Source organism: Cydia amplana, chromosome 13 (assembly GCF_948474715.1).
Source record: "Cydia amplana chromosome 13, ilCydAmpl1.1, whole genome shotgun sequence".
Taxonomy (NCBI): Eukaryota; Metazoa; Arthropoda; class Insecta; order Lepidoptera; family Tortricidae; genus Cydia; species Cydia amplana.
In genome coordinates this window covers 3369931-3392402 of record NC_086081.1, presented here as the reverse complement: position 1 = coordinate 3392402, position 22472 = coordinate 3369931, and the positions used below count along the sequence as shown (strand labels likewise).

The 22472-nt window shown below is 37.4% G+C and overlaps 1 protein-coding gene and 1 non-coding gene across 2 annotated transcripts in view; both read left to right on the top strand.

Annotated features, from left to right (window-relative positions):
• Window positions 1-17897: 17897 nt before the first annotated feature.
• Window positions 17898-17969, top strand: Trnat-cgu (transfer RNA threonine (anticodon CGU)). Its single transcript has one exon. It is a non-coding gene; the product is annotated as a tRNA-Thr (tRNA).
• A 2250-nt stretch (window positions 17970-20219) lies between these two features.
• LOC134653691 (dopamine D2-like receptor) overlaps window positions 20220-22472 on the top strand; it is a 54428-nt gene continuing 52175 nt past the window's right edge. Inside the window, exon 1 of the mRNA XM_063509084.1 lies at window positions 20220-20561. Within this exon, the coding sequence (XP_063365154.1) occupies window positions 20220-20561 (342 nt within the window). The remainder of the gene's footprint in view (window positions 20562-22472) is intronic.

Here is a 22472-nt window from a genome sequence, read left to right as displayed (position 1 = left end):
TGTTTTTGTGGTGGCTAATTGATAAGTATATATATCGAAAAATCATGAAAAATCCAGGGGTAAGATTTTTTTAGTTTTAGGGTTATCTGGGATAACTTAGGAGATCCTAAATATACTGAAGCAAGTGTGAAGCAAGTGTGATATGTAAGGACGGTCCAAATGTACAACGGTTTTATTCTAAAATTAATGGCAGTTTATAATATAAGTACTACGGCTACCATCAGTTTGTTACTGACATAAACGCCGTCGAGAACGTAATTTACTTTCTATACATCTCGCTCGTACTCACATATTAGTGCAAACGAGATGTATAGAAAGTAAATTACGTAAATGTCAGTTTTGACACTCAGTGATACATGGTACGGGCTCTGGTGGTAGCCGTATAAGGTAAACGTACTGGTTCGACGCGGTTCCAATACATGTCATCTTGAAACTTAAGTCATTGTCAATAGAGGTGACAGCAGGGTGTCATCTATTGGGCATTAGCATGTCGAGCACTAGTACGTTTACTTAGTACTTATACTCATATTTGTAAACGTAAAAATTTCGAGTAACGCCGCTTGACCCATTAAAATTCGCGTAAGTTTATTCCATTCATTTATTAGAATGGCGATGCGAGCAGGGTACGTGTCGCCGCCGGTTTTGAGCAAACGCTCGCATGCTAGTACTCGCCCGCGCTGACCGAAAAACGAAGTAAACATGCCTTTTTGCGCCACAATAACCTTCAGATTAAGAAGCCAGACATCAAATCTGTCTAAAGGAGGCATATCCACTACACACACAAGGCGCTAGCTAGTTTTTACTACCGTTGCGCGAGTGTTAGTAAATGTGGAAAGGAACGAGCGGCGACACCGGTTCCGATACTAACTGCGCGCGATAGCCATTCTAACCTCTTTAATATGTTCTGTGATTTATCTATTCACGCTCGCACACAGACAAGACGTCCTCCAGACTGAGCATAGTAGCGCTACCCCCTCTGCCACAAATATACGGTAGTTTTACTCCATTTTCGAGTCAAAGTATCTTTGTGTGACGTCCTTGTCTTTGAACGGACCAATCACAGCACGGGACTCGCTCATCTCGTCCCCCGCACCCCAGTATTTTTGGCAGCATCGGTTTCATGAAATAATTGCTCTAAACTCCGTCTAGAGGATTCCTAGTCTATGCGCTCGCATCACTAATTTATTCATACCACGCTTTAGTTTTTCAGTGATCTGCCTTTAAAAGAGACAACGTGCGTTGAAATTTAACATGTATTCCAATGTAATGAAGGTTGTTTTTTTATTAACAGTCAAAGGGGTCGTTTGATAGTCGGCGGTGCGTGAAAATGCTGTGTAGAATTTTTTATTTGTTCAATTGTTTATGTGTGTTTGTAAACGTGTCGCTATTTTGCTTCTTGTTTTTGCTCTATTTGTTGATTTTGTAGGTTGGCATGGTGCAGAGTTTTTAAAGATGAATTTCCAAATTAGAAAAAAACTACGCGATCTTAACGAGTCCTTGAATTGAAAAACGCTTTTTAAAAATCAGTAACTATTATTTATGAAAGCAAAATAATGTAAATAATCGTATATGATTAATAATTGTTACATATTTGCCGTGACTTATTTTTCAAAAGTGTTTTTCAATAAAAAGACACGTCAAGATTTACCTTTTATTTAGTGCTAAAAAAAACGAACTATAGTTGTGTCGTTGTGTGTGATTTTCAACAGATCGTATTAGTTAGAAGAACTTCATACTAAAAAGTATTGAGATTTAGAAAAAATCACGCTTCCGCCTTGCCACTCCGATCGCCTATTAAATTCAAATTGCATCAGTTGTCATGCATGCAGGCAATTTATTCCAGTCTAACAGGCCAATTCGAATGTGCACCTGACATCAAACCGATATTTGAATAATATTAGTTAGCTGTCATACGCGCAGGCGTCTCGCTCGCACTAATACATGCACAGACAAGTCAGAGCGAAATAAACGCGCGAATGACAGCTAAGTAATATAATTTCAATTCTTCCTCGCGTTATCCCGGCATTTTGCTATGGCTCATGGGAGCCTGGGGTCCGCTTGACAACGAATCCCAAGAATTGACGTAGACACTATAGTTTTTACGAAAGCGACTGCCATCTGACCTTCCAACCCAGAGGGAAAACTAATAAAAGGAGTGATTCGGTTTTCGGTTTCCTCGCGATGTTTTTCCTTCACCAAAAAGCACGGATTGAAAGTCGCACGCTCTAATATGATTTCAATCATCATCTTCCTCGCGTTGTCCCGGCATTTTGCCACGGCTCATGGGAACCTGGGGTCCGCTTGGCAACTAATCCCAGTAATTGGCGTGGGCACTAGTTCTAATATGATTTCAATATGATTCAAATATCGGTTTGATGTCAAGTACACGTCCGAATTGGCCTGTACCCTGTACGCCAATGCAATGCCAGCTGCGGAATTAATTTACGCGGTCACATCGTTTACTGGAAATTATTGGTAAGTTTGAACAGAATAATCGATGGAAATAGCATTTTACTCTCAAAGAGAGAAGGTGCAAATTGCAACGACAGATCGTTAAGTTTGTTTACTGACTAGTGATGCACCGCGGGAAAATGTGTTTGTTTCCGGGAATATTTTCTATGCAAGAAAAAAATTAATCGATGACTTCCATCAAAACTAAAATTGCGCAGTTTTAGAAGCAATTTTCAAATTTTAAGCTTTTGTGCAAAAATATGAAAATTGTAATAAGCTTTCTGTCATCTATAGGTAAAGAACTATTTTATGTATTTTTTCAAAATTTTAGACCCAGTAGCTTCGGAGATAAAGGGAGGGGTGGGGGGGGGGAATAGTCGGACAGACAGACATACGCACGAGTGATCCTATAAGGGTTCCGTTTTTTTCCTTTTGAGGTACGGAACCCTAAAAAATCAGCGGAGCCAAAGTGAAATGTAGCATTTCAATGATCAGTATTTCCTCAAGTTCAGAATATTCCCAGAAAAAATACTGGGAAATCCCGGAGCGCCACATCACTACTGCCGCCTCGAATAATTTCCTATACCTGGCTTCGAATTCTTTTCCCATTTCTGGTTTAACAATGCTATAATCCGGTCGTGATTGGAAATTCCGGATTTGTTAATTCACGGTCCGGAAAAGCCGGATTTAAACGGGATTTTTATTAAGCAAAGCTGTTACTGGTGAAGTTATGTTGCCTTAGAGGATATAACCAAACGGAGTAGCCATTATGCCAATGGTCATACACGAATGTATGGACTGACGTTTATCTGACATGGCTATTTTTACGTTACGTATACATTTAAAGTGCCCCTGCTCCGCAAAATTTGGCTGACCGTTTTGTACAGAAAATTACAGACAAGGCGTCTCCGTTTGGTTATATCCTCCAAATGTGTCGAATGGTTTTCCCGCTGTTAATATACTCGTGTTATGTAACATGAGTTGGTACCTCATATATCGTAAGCATGTGAAAAATAATGTTTTACCCTACTCGTTGTACAACAGGTAACCTAATCATTATGCAGGCTCACGTTTTCACTAAAATGGGTTCTTTGCCAAAACTAACCGTTGTGGCGAAAACTTGCAAAATACGAGCACATGATGATACGGCACTGATTATATACTTTTATTAATAAAAACCGTACCTCAATACTTACCTTTTCGTAAAATTTTTAACGAAATTAAATATAATTAAATAAACCTATATAAATATTAAACAATAGTTGCTTTGGACCTCTCTATACTAACCCATTATCACAAGCTTTTATTTAAGTAACTGGCAATGATCGTATGTAAGAATATTTGCAAAATTAAATAAATAAATAATTGGTTACAAAAATGTTACTTTTGACTTTTTGACAATGACAGATCAGTCGCCTGGAAGGTAAGGCTAAGCTGGCATCGAAAAAACTCGGTGTGCTCAATAAAGCGAGGCGTTACTTTACTCCGGGGCAAAGACTGCTGCTTTATAAATCGCAAGTCAGACCCCATATGGAGTACTGCTGTCACCTTTGGGCAGGAGCACCTGGATGCCAGCTTGGACCCTTCGACTCAATCCAAAGGCGCGCTGTACGAATCGTCGATGATTCCAAACTCACAAGCGGTATTGAACCTTTAAGTCTGAGGAGAGACCTTGCTCCTTATGTGTGTTCTACCGCTTGTACAATGGGCTGTGCTCTGAAGAATTGTTTGACATGATGCCAACGGCAGCTTTCTATCACCGCACCGCTCGCCATCGGCAGGGTGTTCATCCACACACCCTAGAACCTAAATGGTCGCGTACTGTGCGGTTTAAGAGGAATTTCCTCCCGCGGACGCTCCGGCTGTGGAATGAGCTCCCTTCCGAGGTTTTCCCGAGGGTCTACAGTATGGGGTTCTTCAAAAAAGGAGTGTACAGGTTTTTAAAAAGGTCGGCAACGCGCATGTAACGCCTCTGGAGTTGCAAGCGTCCATAGGCTACGGTGACTGCTTACCATCAGGCGGCCCGTATGCTTGTTTGCCACCGATGTGGTATAAAAAAACAGATCAGTATCGTGCCTATCATTCGTATCGCTGTGACATATTATAAGCATTGTTCGAATACGGCCGCATGAACTTTTCGACAAAAACTTATTTTTGCTAATGCTTACTTCAATTTACGGTTTAGGCTGATTATTACATGGATTTTGGTAGCGATAGGTTTTTTGGTGAATTAAAAAACCCCGCGCTACAATGCTATTAGCATTTAAATCTTTTGACCCTTGACATTCTGACCCTTATAAAGTTTTAGGGTCCCTCAGCGAAGAGCAAATGTCAGACTTGCCTGGAATGGTTCCTTATTAGCCCTACGGGGAACATTAGTCCTAACAATAAGGAAAATCCTTTCCATCCTTGTTGCTCGTGTCTTAAAAGTACGTAAGACAGAGATACATTATGGCTCTACACGATGGCCCAGCGCTGGACCAGCGAGATGGCCATGCGATGGTTGAGAGCACGCACTATGGAATGGGCCACGTGTAGATGCGTACGCACGTGCCCTTGCCAGACTCTACTAGAGAAAGTGGTATCGTTCTAAGACCCTCGGTTGTAACTATAGTACCTACTTGAATGGAATTTCATCCACTCTGAATTGAAATAAAGTAGCTTTTGTTTTTCTCGTTCAATTTTATGAGAAAATAAATGAGCCAACAAGAATCGGCTGAGAAATGCGACCTTTAGAGGAGAAAATCCGGACATGCGAAAGGATTTTTGCTCAAACTGAAACGGAGACCTTCACCAACGCTCGGTCAAAAACTACATCATTTTTATATCAAAGTATAAGTTTGAATTGGTCTCTACATTCAATTTAAATTGCATTTTATCTGGATGATGCTGAAAGCTCTTTGTAGAGCTTTTTGTGAGCGTTAACAAGCCAGGGTTACTGCGATTTAAGCTTTGAACAAAGAATGAGCTTTGGACTAAAGGGCTTTTAACGAGCTTTTAATCAATTTCACATCCTTATTATGGCTCCTCTACACGATGGGCCAACGCCGGCCACTCCAAGGGACGCAGCCATGCGGTAGAATGAGATAGCAATATCACTTGCTCCCTCTAACGCATAAATGCGTCCCTTGGAGTGGCCAGCGTTGGCCCATCGTGTAGAGGTGCCATTAGTTTTCCTCCACCCCCAATGTCCGAGATAATATTTCATCTATAGCTGGTCAACCAAATCTTGTCAGTAAAAAAGGCGCGAAATTCAAGTTTTCTATGGGACGATATTCCTTCGCGCCTACATTTTTCAAATTTGCCGCCTTTTTCTACTGTCAAGATCTGGTAGACCAAGTATAGGTAACATAAGGTTGTCCGTAATCCTCTGTTACGATAACATCTATTAAGTATCGCACTAGTTTTAGCAGGCGTGGCTCACTCCGCGATTTCATCGCGTCGCTACAAGTACCTACAAGTACATGCGGTTCAAACCAATTTTGGTGTCTACGTCTAGCCATAGTAGTTGCCGCGCACCGCCACGGAACGGACGCCAGCTCGCGCTTGCGCCACCTAGCGGTCATATCTGTCGTAATAGACGCGTTTTGTTACGGAGTGAATCTTCTGTACCTAGTACTATTATTTATTCTGTGGTTTTAGGAGCCGCTTCTGTTAGCGAGACGGATATATTCACTTAAAATATTTTAAATCTCATCTCCCATATCATCTTAATGTTGATGAGAATTTTAGTATCGCATATTTCATTCGTTGTCCGCAAGAAATATAATATCTTAATAAATCCTGAAGGACCCCTTATTAAAAATCTGGAGACTACTTAGGAGGCCCTAGTGGTCATAATTCGCGTCAAAATGGCAATTAAGTGGTTAATTAAAGTAATTAAATGCCAGAGGTTAATAATGGGCGGCGTAATTTTTTTGGTACGTTTCCATTACCTTGATTAATTTACTATATTAAAATTTAATTAATCTTTTAATCACTTTCGAAATCAAATCTTTCCAATAAGCGATAATGTCAAATCTGGCTAATGGTCAAACTAATTCAAGAAATTAGTAGATTGTACAGTCAGCAGCAGAAGTTTCTAAGCGGGCGAGGTGTTCAAAATTACCTTTACACGCTCTTATTCTCTTAACAATAAAGTCGCGTCAAGATCATTTTGAACACCTCGCCCGCTTAGCAATATAACAATAACCAAATGGCGGTTAACGTCTAATGTCATTATTATTTTTAAAATTTTGCCATTTTTATTTTTTTATTTTAAGGTTGATGTTAATCAGTCTATTACCATATTTATACCATAAATTCAAATAGTTCATACATCTGACTATTGTATTTATAAAACTAATTTGTACTGTAAATCGAAAATAAATGGATCTTTTAACATCATTGGACACATCATTTTAACATCTTTCCGGGCAAAATTAAACGTATTCCGCAAACGAAGCCGCGGGCCATCGAATCTTTCGGAACACGCAACTCAATTTCATATTTTAACTTTATGATCACATAGACATGTTAAAAATAAGGACGTTCAATGTGCCATCCTTCTTTCTCTGTAGTTACTGTACCATCTTGAGCTAAGTTTTGAACTCTGGCACGGAGTGGACACGCCATACTATGGAAATCTTTATCTATGTGTTGGCGGCCAATCGTAAGATCAGGCATATCGTGAAACATGAAAATCTTTGTCTCGTTCCCAGAGTCGACGGAGCCCCGCTACGCGGGGGTCCTATTTCAGGACAGTTTGCCCTTCGCTTTTTTTTAGTTTTATCATTCTCTTATTTTAGAAGTTACAGGGGGGGAGGACACATTTTACCACTTTGGAAGTGTCTCTCGCGCAAACTATTCAGTTTAGAAAAAAAATATATTAGGAACCTCAATATCATTTTTGAAGACCTATCCATAGATACCCCACACGTATGGGTTTGATGGAAAAAAGTTTTTTGTGATTCAGTTCTAAGTATGGGGAACCCCCAAAATTTATTGTTTTTTTTTTCTATTTTTGTGTGAAAATCTTAATGCGGTTCACAGAATACATCTACTTACCAAGTTTCAACAGTATAGTTCTTATAGTTTCGGAAAAAAGTGGCTGTGTCATACAGACGGACAGACAGACGGACAGACGGACAGACAGACAGATATGACGAATCCATAAGGGTTCCGTTTTTTTTCCATTTGGCTACGGAACCCTAAAAAGAAAGGCATGTACGCAAAACATAAATAAAAAACATTTGGACGAAAAAATATGATCCCCACTCAGCGTAATGCCGCGGCAAACCGTGGCGATGGTTTTCTGTGGGGGCCTGACTATTATGCCAACACACAAATAAATTAGCAATGATATAACTTCACTAATGTTTGTGATATACCATTATGTTTTAATACGCCTGACAATATCTTGGTTATCAAATTATCTCGCAGCCCGCATGATATTCAAATTCAGAATGCATTCCTCTCATTAATGACAAATTCAGAATATTACTTGGCTGCTATGCTAGGCATTTGTATTAAAATAATTCGGATATCAAGCGCAATAAGGCGAATAGAAATGTACATTAATGGTGGTATTTCGCATTGAGATTATCTAATACCTTTAAACGAGCAATTCTTGCATATTTATTTATTTATTTATATATATTGTATTTATACATATATATTTCTGGGATCTCGGAAACGGCTCTAACGATTTCGATGAAATTTGGTATATGGGGGTTTTCAGGGGAGAAAAATCGATCTAGCTAGGTCTTATCTTTGGGAAAACGCTAATTTTTGAGATTTTATATGTTTTCCGAGCAAAGCTCGGTCTCCCAGATATTTTTTATTAAGACAGGTCACACATTCGCAACGTTTTCAGATATGCAGGCCAATTTGAACTGCTCCACTGACATCAGAATGATATTTGAACCATGTTATTTATGGAATAATAACATACGGTATTAAAAACGAACTTATCTATATATTAAATAAAACTAAATTAAAACTAAAAACTAATAAGTAAATAAAACTAAAATACATCTAAAAACTGTGGCCCTTTGGCATGGTGCCGAGGATGCTGGCAGCATTTCCTTGGTGTATTGCGATGCGCGAGTAAGGTGCCAGCTCTTCGGTCGCCAGTGAAGTCGACTAGTCTTTTGGATAGCTCTTTAAAAAGCTGTAGAGCATTAGGACCCCGGGGGCCAAGGGTCTCAACATAATATTTAAAATTTTCGCGTTTTGAACACATTAACTCACATTTATAGACGGGTCTAACGCGAAATTTATTCAATTACCTTTTATTTACCGACGTTTCGACATAAGTTTCACTGGTCGTGGTCGCGGCTAACTGATGTCCCAGCAAAATGTCAAAACAGAGATTTGTGCAACTACCCGACGAAAAGTGTATGAAAAAGTTTGGGGTAGACATCACATTTTCAAACACATAACCAGTGAAACCTGTGTCGAAACGTCGGTAAATAAAGGTAATTGAATAAATTTCGCGTTAGACCCGTCTATAAATGTGAGTTAACAAGGGTCTCAACCCCAAAACGGCATGGAAGTATACTCGGGGCCAAGACCCCTGTATTTGTGTATCTTAAGCTTTGAGCTTTGTTATTTATAAGTTATCATGCATTTTGTATCATGTCATGAACCTTGAAATGTCATTGTGCGTTCGGATTGGCCTGTAGTCTAATTTTGGCCTGAAGATTAAAGTTAAATGCGCATTAAGAAATTAATTCATAGCTTAAGTAGTTGCTAATTTCTAACAAAAGTTTTATAGTCCAATTTTGGTCTTAATAGATATTTAATGGGAATTTTAGAGACAATTATTTTACAAATAGATCTTAATTAAAATTTGAGAGAGAGTAATGTCTTTTAAGAGTTAGACGTAATTGATGTAAAGTTTAAATGCCTGCATACCTTTTTATATGGAGCTAAGATAATAATTTTCCTGACTGTAGATACATTAAGTACATGATCAAGTTAATTATCGGTAGCAGTCTTGAGAGAACCTTTATATATATATTGGGAAAAAGGCATTTTTTAAAACCTGGACAAGTTTTTAGATTTGCTCGCTATGGGTTCTTAAAAGCAGCAAACTAATCAATTATCAAATGTGCCTACTTTTTTTTTAGCTTTGCTCGGAAAACATATAAAATCTCCAAAAATTAGCGTTTTCCCAGAGATAAGACCTAGCTAAATCGATTTTTCGCCCCCGAAAACCCCTATATACCAAATTTCATCGAAATCGTTAGAGCCGTTTCCGAGATCCCCGAAATATATATACAGAAGACGTAATACAAAATATGTTTTTCGAACTCATTTTCCTGGTGTTATAAGCCCCTGCTAGGTCTCCTGTTGTTAAAGTAATCATTAACATTAACATCATTGGTTTAATTTTATCTCTAATTTTTAGGCTCAGTATGGCCCTACCTACTTAAAATGGAAAAAAGTATGTAACCACTTTCGTAGTAAACACTCACCTTTTTTGATTATCTCGACCGATAATTTATGAATAAAATGCATTTTGGCCACGGATTTAGAGTTAATAAACTGGATCGAGTACATTGACCAAAAAGTGTGTCCACATGAGAAGTCAAACTAGAGCCCTGCATCTCGTTCTAATTAGGGTGACCATAAGACATCTGTATGTGGGATATTAGGATAACATGGAATATATCAGTAGGGTGTGTCATTTTCTAAATAAAGTGAAATTTTAAGTGGTCAGGTTTTTTTTTCATTTGTAGTCGGCCTCTTTCGCACTCACTCATGTTATGTTCATAAAGGTAGGCTTCCCTTTTGTCCACTTCAGTTTTTTTTAAGTGTAAGCGTCATTGAAGATCTGTTTAGCAAATATGACGTTTTTTTTTAAAGTTGGTGCCTTTTTTCTATTGACGGAAATGTGTCCTACCTGTAAAGAATCGATGTCATATATAAACAGTTTGACACACCTAACAAAATATTATGTATAAATGAGAGTCTGTAATGTTTAAGGAGTTAAGCACTTTGGTTTTAAATTTTGGCAATTGAAGGGATGTTTACAAAAACAACATACCTGACTACACTGGTTGACACCTGAAACGATTAACAATGTTCTTAAAAAAGTGTCAACCGGTCTAAGCAGTTATGTTGTTTTTGTAAACATCCCTTCAATTATTCTACAACAAATCTTAAATTAAACATGCCGAAATAAAGACATAAGGTACCTATTATGTTAAACTTACTTTTACATTACCTACGTTAATAATAAGAATTCTGTGAGACCGATTCAAAACGTGCCGACATCATAGTCACCCTAATGAGTTTGACAATGTTGTCTTGTATTTTTATAGTAAAATGTAATAATTGTGGTTTTCTTGTGAAACAATATTCCACAATTAGCAATTATTTCACTCCAACAACCTTTAACACAACATTTCTTCACAATTTTGAAGAAATTTCGCATTCACGTGTTTTGAAGAAATGTCATCAAGTTGGGTACCATACTCATACCAAGACTCATATTAAGTACCATAATATCATCCTGGCAAGGTCGCCATCAAATAACAAGATAGTACTTGTTATAAATATATCTGGTTTCGAGCAGGTGATGGGAGTAGAAGTTAAACACCTTATGTGTGATAGTATAAGAACATTCTGAACGTTTATTCTCTAAATGCCTATTGTTTTATACACGTTAGGTTGCGCTGACACAAGCAATATGCGTCTATGTCGCAGTAAACCAAAGCGTTACTGCTAAACATTGAAACTGGCTAATCGCCATATTACAATACCAATTAATATTTAAAGTTACTACAACTTCTACCATACTAAAATTTAGTTTTTTTTGCGGTGTATGCGCTTGGTTTAATCAGTTAATAATATTGGCATCATAATTATTTACAAATTACTTAAAAGATATCAGAACTGTAGTCTGAATATAGCACTAAAATTGTATAAGAAGGTAATTAAATTCAGTAGTTTATTGATATAATTTCTACCACAATGGTATCTTTTTAACATTGGCAACATGTGCGAGTGAGACACAGGGCTCGGGTTTTTCTATCTCAAGTGGACCGTTTTCTCTAGTCTGGTACGAACAACTTTCTGTCTCGGTGATAAGGTTCAAATTAGTATGGCAAAAAAAATGACAACTCGCTCCAGTTTAAAACATATAACTTCATGATTTTGGCACATTATTGAAATCTCTTGTCATAACAAATCTTGGTTAGGTGGTGTCATTGTAGCGAACTCGTGTTATTAAATGAATAATGCCTCCTCCATATCCATTGACCAATATCCAGCGAGTTGTCATGGCAAAAAATGTACATCGCGGAGTACGGTGCGGCCGCAAGCACTTTTTCACGAACGGTGCAGAGTGCCCAATTCCAACACGGCAATTGATCAACTCCTACATACTCGTACAAAATCTGAGAGACCATGGGCAATTTACAGTCCCAGTTCATGCCCAACGTAGAGGTCGACGCCCAAGATACTCGGAGGCGTTTCGAACACAGGTGCTTAGGTAATTTATCCGACACCCAGAAGCCACAGAATCTGTATTTTCAACAAGATGGGGCTCCAGCACATTTTTCTTTGCGGGTACGAAATTGCCTTGACCAAACTTTTTCTTGGATAGGAAGTTCTGAATGCCAACCAGTTTGTACTTGGTAGAATCAGTCAGGAGGAATCATCGACGTCGCGTCGTGCAGAACAACTTCGAACATTTGTTGAAATACGTCTAAACTTTGGATTTGTCTGATTTAGCAATAAAATCTTTTAAACAAGTACCTACTTATCGCTAATTATTACGTTATTAGACATAATGTACAAAAGAATGTTACTGCACTCAAGAGCAACAAAAACGGTCTCCTTCTATGATAATCACCATAAAAAGTTACCCATTTTCATTGCTTTCGAGTGTACATCATATGAGTGTAAGTTTATGTTTCAAATGCCAGAAATAGTTAACATGACAAATAGGTGCCACACGACAGGGTGTCCACACTTCGAGATTTTTATTAATTATTTTGTTAGAAAATTATTAAAAATAATTTTGATTAACTTTAATAACTGAGTTAGTGCATCGTGCTCTCGATCTTCAATTAAGTCAGAATTACTTATTTTGTATTACGTCTTGGGTGTCACCCTGTATAAATAAATAAATAAATAAATATGCAAGAATTGCTCGTTTAAAGGTATTAGATTTCAGAGAAACTAATAACTACGAGCTACGCTACTAGCAAAATCTAAATTTCAAACCCCACGTTTTCCAAAATGAAGTTACTGCTCTGTTGCTACTGCCCCCCTTTTTTTATACCACACCGATGGCAAACAAGCATACAGACCGCCTGATGGTAAGCAGTCACCGTAGCCTATGGACGCCTGCAACTCCAGAGGTGTTACAAGCGCGTTGCCGAACTTTTAAAAACCTGTACATTCCTTTAGCCCTCCTTTTTATTTTATTTTATTTTTTATTTTATTGGTATCCCTTCCCCTTTCTCCACCCCTTTTAGCTCCTTTTCTTGTTAAAATATATCTTAAAGCTTGCACAACAACGGAAACTCATAAATCTGCTGGAAATCTCCAGAATCTCCTCCATAAAATAATCGATGGAGAGAATTAAAACTAGAGATGCCCCGAATAGTGATTTTGGCCGGATACCGAATATTCGGCCCCTCTCTCGGCCGAAGCGCATTCGGCATAACATTTGTACATTTTGAGTCACATTTATTATTAAAACTGTTCGCCAACAAAGCACAAAGTTTGCTAAGATTTAATTTTTGTTACTCAGAACTCAATAAAATCGAACCCATGATAAAACAAAAATTATTAGTAACCAACGAATGCTCATAAAATAGTCTTCGTATTTAACAACATTCCAAGAAAACATTTTAAACATTAAATTTAGTGGTCTGAGGTTATTTTTATTGTGTCATTTATCTTTTTAGGTAGGTGTAAGAGGTATTCGGCCGAACAGCAGGCAACATTCGGCACAATACCGAATATTCGGCAAAGTGGCCGAATAGGCCGAATACCGAATAGTTGCCGAATGAATATTCGTGGTATCTCTAATTAAAACGACTTAGGGGGTCTATTTATGATAGGGTTACCAGCGCTGGGAGTTTTTCTGAAGGAATGTGATCGCAATCCGGTTTTGTGGAAATCTCGTGATATTTTTTTGTAATAATTTAGATTTATTTACTGTCAATAGTTATTTGTTTTACGGGGGTGCAAAGTTGTTGTTTAACCTCGTGCTAATAAAAAAATATCTAAGATGTAAATTTTAATTGTAATTTAAGTGTAGGTATTAAGTTTTTTTACTTATTATTAAAAAGTTTAACGTAAAATGACAAACAATTATACTCATCACTAAATATGTAGTGCATAATTATTTTTCTTAAACGTTTTTTTCATTGAAACGTGACTTGCTATTTCAGTAAGTCTCGGTACAAATGTACTGACAAATACAAACGTTTCCTAGAAATTACGATGGAATACAATTATGCACTACATCTGTAAACAAGTTACATTTAGTTTCTGACTCTGGGCCCGATTCTGATTTTGTAATAGACATCTATTAGATTCATTCATTCAATTTAAGAGCTGGGCTCTTGTCGGTGCAGCGTGATGAATTTGTCTCCACCTTGGTCGATCCGAAGCCAGCCCTTTAGCGTCCTGGTACGACACGGCCCCTACATGCTCCTTCACTTGGCTCATATAACTTTTTCTTGGTCTTCCCCTCCTTCTCCTTCCATTTATTTTCCCTTCTATGATGTTTCTGATGAAGTGGTCGTGTCGTAGCAGGTGGCCGATCATTTTTCCTCTTCTATTTTTAATAATGTCCATTAAACTTCTCTTTTCATTCACTCTGTTCAGGACGGCTTCATTGGTCACTCTTTCCGTCCACTTTATTCCTTCCATCCTTCGCCAGCACCACATTTCAAATGCTTGTAGATATTTTTGATCTCTCTTATTTAGCGTCCATGTCTCACATGCATATAGTGCGATGGACCATAGGTATATATGTTTTCATAATATCTTTTAGACATCGCCAAGATACGATAACGATATGTTTAAGATCTAACCTGTCAAATTTGACATTTCCGCAATTCTGGAGATACTCTTGAACGATTTCCACAAGATATTACTTAGAGACCTAATTCACATCTAATAGATATCTAACACGATCTATCTTAAAAGTGACATTGGTTGCCCGAATTGCGCTGCAAAAGAGAACTAGTTTAAATCTAAACTATAACGTATCTAGAATGGATCTAGTACGTGTCGTCTCTTGTGAATATCTTGTAGTTCGAATACGGCAGTCTGCCTAAAGTTCTGTCCAAAGCTCGTTTAGTGAGATTATCGAGATCAAACTGATCTCGAAATGTTTGTCAACGGAGTTAACAAGTCGGCGGTCTCCGTTGGACTTTGAAAGGCTTACGCTATGACCGTTTGGCATTAAGGTGACATTCCGATAATGACTGCAGGGCTGCAGCGTTCATACGGGCGATATAGGTATTTAACTGCCGGCCTAGCCAAGCTGACAATCGCTGTCGCTTCGACAACGAAACGGTGTGTCTCTCTATCACTCTTCTAAGTTCCATATTAGTGCGACAGTGACGGTTGCGTTTCGATCGCTATGGAGCGTAAGCGATTAGCACGTTGGCTACGCTCCGTAGCGTATCGTAGTAATCTCTCTAGCAAAATCGTTTTGACAGTTCGAAGAAAGAAACTGACTGAGGTTGACAAAAACCCTATTATGCAGTTATTAACTCGCATTCTTCGTCATATCTATGAAATCCTCAGCAGGTCCATTGTATTTGGTGATCGGGCATTCTAATACGATTATGTTAGTGATATGATACTGATCATTCAGTGCCAAAAGTAACATTCCTTCAACCAATAACCTCACTTTTAACGCACAGATCAGTAAGTATCATGTCATATCAGTATCATATTTAAAACAGATCTATTAACTAAAGCTAGATTAGTTAATTACACACGCGGCCGACAGAACGTTTAATTCTAACTTTTCAGCAGTTAAATCCGCTAAGTAAACCGGTTTTTACCGCCGCGGACCGGTTGCGGCCGCTCGGATCTGATTTAGCTGAAAACTAAATTAGTTTTCGTGATTTAAAGCCATTGTGGTAATGTAACTATGGATTAATTTGGAAATATATTATTTCCTATAAAGCCAGTGATATAATCACACTTACAGTGTTAACAGGATGTCCATATTATAACTAAAAAAATATATTATTTTTATTTTATTTATTTTATTTCATTTATTCAGAACACATACAGTCATACATGATACATAAGGTAGAAGTGCATTATACGCACATAATTTATCTACTACAAAGACCTGGAGGTTCATAAAATATATACGTAACTGGAATTTGGAATACAATAGATACAAGCATAAGCCTAAGGTAGGATACATACAATATGAAGCATTAGTGATTCATTAATACTTACAGTAAAAAGTCGGAATTATAGTAATAATTAAAGAAATATACATAGCATTCTGAATTTGCGTAATACCGAAAAATAGATAACAGTAAATTTAAAGTCTCAGAGAGTAGGTAATTACAGCTATAATATTTTTTCCCTTGTAAGGATTTTAAGTGCATTAAGTGATTTGTGAAAGGGATCAATATTACTTAGATGCCTATTACAATAATCGGGCACTCGTCTGAAAAACGTATGCTGCGCATATTTCTTGCGAGCAAAACTAACATGAAAAAGGGGCCTAGAACGTAAGGGGCGGTGCGGAACGCTAAAAAGCACATTTTGTAAAAGATTGCATTTTTACAAATTTTGTAGAAAAACATAACAAAATAACCATAGTCCGCATTGTTATGGTTATGAAGGTTATTTAAATAAAAATATTTTTTTATGTTAATTCATAATCATAAATTATAATACAAAACATAAAAATACTTATATTTTTAGACTTTGGACTATCCCTCCCGTTAGTCCCGATAGAAACATCAACCCAATGTTTTATTAGCAGGCAGTCAAGACACTCGGCCATACACTTCAACATTCTGTTACTTAAGGAGCCCACAGATTACAAGTCCGCCGGACGATATCAGATTGCCAGTTAAACGCAAAAGGTGACAGTTCCAAACAACTGACAGGCTGATATCAACTGGTAATCTGTGGGCCCCTTTACTCCAGCTCACTCGCACGCTCACTCGCTCCGTGTGACTCTACCTTAACGTTATTTTGTGCCCGCCGGGATGAATCATACTTTCTGACATTTTATTTGACGCTGTATCTTTAACTGTCAGTTTTTTTGCAAGACAGTTCTTATCTCAAATCTTATTCCGTTTGAGCCTTTCTAACAAGATTCTGAGTTTTGAATAAGACATTGCATTCATTCATTTCATTTCAGTTTTTTCATTGTATTGACATCTGTATATTATGCTTTTACAATTTGTAAGACATTTAATCTTGAGTTTTTATATACATTTAAATGTTTGGAGACAGTGAGGAGATTTTACTTTTCACTTTTTCGAATTTATATCCATAAAACTTGAAATATCTACACATAATTATAATTATGTCTGCGACATAAACAAAAATAGCCAAAATAGGTAATATTTTGGTTGCTACCGTTGGAGAAAATACTTATAAATAAATAAATAAATATTATAGGACATTCTTACACAGATTGATTAAGTCCCACAGTAAGCCCAAGAAGGCTTGTGTTGTGGGCACTCAGACAACGATATATATAATATACAAATACATAAATACATAGAAGACGACCAAGACTCAGGAATCAGGAACAAATATCTGTGCACATCACACAAATAAATGCCCTTATCGGGATTCGAACCCGGGACTTATAACTGTTTACTTCTTTAGCGCTGGACAAAAAACTGTTTGAAAAACCTATACATACGAAAATCCTTAGTACATATTGAGTTATTAATATTATTATGTAATTAATTCAAAAAAATAAGTATAAGGCTTAATTCGGTCTTATGAATGCTACAGTACCAATAGTTGAGGGTAAGGGTACTCGTAAAGGGTTGCCCTTTCGCGAGGACCCTCAAAGGTCTCCTGGACCCTTTAATTATGGCAATTCCTCTCTAGAAATTACTTGTATTCACGAAAATTGGGGGTTTAATTTTTGCATAAAATTTTAGTCTGAAAATTACGTGAAGGGATTTTAATTCATAGTGACGAACTTTAATAAAAAATAAATCAATTGCTACCTAAATGGCAACCCTTTTAGTAAGGTACGTTTTATACTTATAGCGAGAATAAAAATAATAGTTTAAAAGTCATACGAACCCGCCGCAATTTTAAAATGACATGCTTAAATTAGCTACATGATACAACTAGGGAACAAATCAAGTTATTTTATGAAATATTTTGATTTGTGTTTTTTTAAGTAGTCACACTACTATTATATTAATTTATAAACTGAAATAGATATCATACACTAAAGGAAAAGTGACCAAGTCTACGTCGGCCGGGTGGTCTAGTGGTAAGGACGTTAGCCGCGTAAGCTGGAGACGCGGGTTCGATTCCCGCCTCGGCCACCGGTGGACTTGGACTTGGTGAACTCTTTAGTATGATATGATATCTATTTCAATTTATTACCTACATGATACTTATTGTTTTATGTAAATGATATCTATGTCTAAAAATATTTTTCATTTCTATAAAATTATAAATTGTTATATAGAAAAAGCTTAACTTCGATTGAGTGGCGACGGCTAGCTTCGTGTGACTCTTAAAAAGCTTATGAGACGCGTTATGGTAGTTAACTAAATTAAATAAATATTATAAATATATTTTGGAAATTGTACAAAATGGCGGAGCCGTGGGGTTTGCGAGGTTTACTGGTTTATTTTTGTAGCTGTAGACCTTTTTTATTTGTGTTTTGTCTTTCCTTGTCTTATGAGGTCATTATACTGGCTCTGTTCTGCGGCGAGAGATGAAGTTCACCTAACTTTGTCCTCGGAATTTCATTAAGCAACTGTTTTACATAATACCGCTCGACATCACTAATAAACAAGGATTATTTTTAAAATTACGACCGCCTTTCAAATTAGACGCCGCGCGAAACTTGTGAAATTTATGATAATCTGTTGCGTTTAGTTTCGGGAAAGTTGTGCGGCGCTGTCTGCACCCTTTAGTAGCTAGCTGTCTTGCCAGTTTTAAATGGTTTGTGAAATATGGACCCAGCTAACTCTACACAGTATATTTGTATCTATAGCTACCTATGTTTACTTATTATAAATTGCAATTCTAACGGTTAGACACGGGGTGATTTAGACGGCGCGCTAACTGGTATGCGATTTTAATTACATTCCGGACTGTTGGTTACGTTCAATTCAACCGACCCATCAAAACCCGCAATGTAATGAAACTCGCATGAGAGTTCTCGCATCATCTAAATGAGCAGCCCTAACTGTTTCGTAGTTTATTTTTCTACATTATTTATCATGTCAACACATGTTTTTATGATGATTTGGACCATTGAACCGAAACCCTAAAAGCACCCTAAAGCAGTTTCACCAACAAACTGTCTACAGTTTGGCGCAACTTTGGTATACCTAGACACAAGTATTTTTTTGAAATAAATAGATTAAAAAATATATATACCTTAAAATGGGGTGAGTAGGGGCAAAACTGACATTCAAACCTCGATAACATTTTGAATGGTGTATAGGTATAATAAGTGTTCCGGACGTTTGTATTTTAGTATTTATTTTATTTTGGGTAGTTCCATTTAATAACTTTGACGATAAACAGGAAATCCCACCTCACCCCGTAGTCCCTCGTAATTGGGGTGAGATAGGATTTCATACAAAGGTGATTTTGGAAGATTGTTGGATCGTTTTTTAGGGTTCCGTAGCCAAATGGCAAAAAACGGAACCCTTATAGATTCGTCATGTCTGTCTGTCTGTCTGTCTGTCTGTCTGTCTGTCCGTCTGTCTGTCCGTCCGTATGTCACAGCCACTTTTTTCCGAAACTATAAGAACTATACTGTTGAAACTTGGTAAGTAGATGAATTCTGTGAACCGCATTAAGATTCTCATACAAACATAGAAAAAAAGAATAAATTTTGGGGGTTCCCCATACTTAGAAATGAAACTCAAAAAAATTTTTTTCATCAAACCCATACGTGTGGGGTATCTATGGATAGGTCTTCAAAAATGATATTGAGGTTTCTAATATCATTTTTTTCTAAACTGAATAGTTTGCGCGAGAGACACTTCCAAAGTGGTAAAATGTGTGTCCCCCCCCCCCCCCCCTGTAACTTTTAAAATAAGAGAATGATAAAACTAAAAAAAATATATAATGTACATTACCATGCAAACTTCCACCGAAAATTGGTTTGAACGAAATCTAGTAAGTAGTTTTTTTTTAATACGTCAAAATCCCCTAAATACGGAACCCTTCATGGGCGAGTCCGACTCGCACTTGGCCGCTTTTTTTTTATTATGAGTATTACTATAGCTCCATTTTAAATTGGAATACATTATTTTTGTAGCAGTAGCCTTAAAATCCCATCTCACCCCCCTTTCATCCCTTCTCTCACCATTCATAACCCAACTCTCCCCGCGAACCCTACTCATTTTACGGTAAATTAATTTTAAACTCAATCGACCAAATTCCAATTTCGACGAAGACGAAGCATGAGTAAATCCGCGCGAAATCGTTGAATTAATCCGTACATACAGATTTACATAAATCAAAGCAGATCAAACGTTTATTTTAACTTTTTTTTACAGATCGACGAGCAGAAATGTACGCGCTGCGAACTGAATAAGTAATAAATAATGAATACGCCAAAAATCGAGCGACCGCCGGACGAGAACACAACACTAGTGAATGAAACGGAACGAATGGTTCTAGATTTAAACGACACCTTCTTTTATCGAACGCTGAACGAAAGTAACTGTACGTTTGAAAATGGAACGTGTAGTGATGTGAGTTATAATTACTGGGCGTTGTCGTTACTAGTGTTTCCGCTTTTGACGTTATTTGGGAATGTGTTAGTGATAATAAGTGTGTCAAGAGAGCGTAGTTTGCAAACTGCCACGAACTATTTTATTGTGAGTCTGGCGGTCGCCGATCTGCTTGTGGCGGTCGTCGTGATGCCGTTTGGAGTTTATTACTTGGTAAGTGTTAATTATATAAAATATGAATAAAATGTTAAACTGCCTACAGAGAAGAAGCATGTGTCCTGACGTTGGACCAACTATCCTTAGAAGTTAGAGAGATTAATTCTCTTAAGGGCTCATGTAGACGATGCGAGAACTCGCATGCGAGTTTGATTACATTGCGTCGTTTGACCGGTCGGCTGAATTGATGTAACCTCAATGGTCCGCAATGTAACAAAAATCGTATACGAGTTCGCACGCCGTCTAAATGAGCCCTTAAGGGCTCATGTAGACGATGCGATAACTCGCATACGAATTTCATTACATTGCGGGTTTTGATCGATCGGTTGAATTTGACGTAACCAACAGTCCGCAATGTAACTAAAATCGCATGCGAGTTCGCGCGCCGTCTAAATCAGACCTAAAGTAAGGTTCTCGAAATATAAAGTGAGCCGATTTTGAACAAGATCGAACAAGTTTCAACAAGATCGTCTCACTTTATATTTCGTCAACTTTACCTACCTGTCCTACAATATCAACGGAGAAATTCTGGCTTGTAAGAGGGATTATTCAAATTTCAAGACTAATAAAAAAATACAATCAGAGAAACAACATGCATTCAAAAATGTTTGTTTTACAAAAAAAATTGTGAACGGTAAAACCCCACTATTATCTAGTCTAGGCCATGCAAAAACTTCTAAAATGTACAATATATCGACTGCAAACGAAAAACTTATAAAACTATTTTGAATAATTTAAAAAGTAATTCCTGTGTTTCGTCGCTGCCGCTGTACGTTGATTACATTACGAATTCGCCGCGTTCGCTAACTACATAGTTGACTAATTTGCATCCCTACTGAACATTTAAACACCTAAACTGGCTTGGGTGATTAAAATATACACTCGAGAGCAATTAAAATAGGATAATTCATATGTAAACTTAATAGTTAGTGACCTGTTTTGATTGCTCTGAGGTGTACAGCAAGATGAAGTGTGTTGTGTAGTGTGTACCTACGCATCCAAGACAGGAACTATGTACAGCCCTAAAATGTAGACAGTTGATGAGGTTATGTTAGAATATGTATAATCAGCAGCAGAAGTTGCTAAGCGGGCGAGGTGTTCAGAATGATCCTGACGCGACTTTATTGTTAAGAGAATAAGAGCGTGTCAAGGTAATTTTTTCTGCTGCTGACTGTACTAACTTCCTAAATTAAGGATTGCGTACCTGAGTACTTATAGTAGTTTTTTTTTTCTAACTGAGCATAAAACATCATTCAGCGCAGGGGGCCGATTTTTGAATTTCGACAGCTCGATTTCGTGTATTTCGTTCAGTAATATCTCCACTACTAGGAATGTAAATTCTACTAATAGATTTGAAAACGAGTGGTCAGTACCACTAGATTCCCAATTTATATCGCTCGTATTTCAAAAATCAGCATTTCGCCATTTTCCACCGATTTTCGAGTGACGAAATCGAGCGATATAAATTCAAAAATCGGCCCCCAGCCCTCAACTAAGTACTACAGTACTGAAACTGAATTGATGTGCGGTCGAAAGTTTACGAAAGATTTCGGAAATCTGTCATATTTTTGTATAAGAATCGAAACTTTCCGTTTCCAAAATGAAAGTTTCCTTTGTTTCCTGTGAAATTTTTGAGACCTTTTCCAACTATTTGGAAACTTTTCGCTACTCGCACAACAGTAGGTATAATAATATTATTGGGCCATTCGTCTGCTCGTTTGCTTTCTATATCTTGCAGCTGCCTTAAGTATATCTTGAAACTTTATTATACAATTGTCAGGCAGCCTGCAGGCAAAAAGAGTCACACATCATAACCTGAAAATACCGTAGAAGTATTTCTTTCATCCAACATAATTTACATGTTTATTTATCTAGCGGGATTTCCCCCGGGACCATATTTGGGATGAA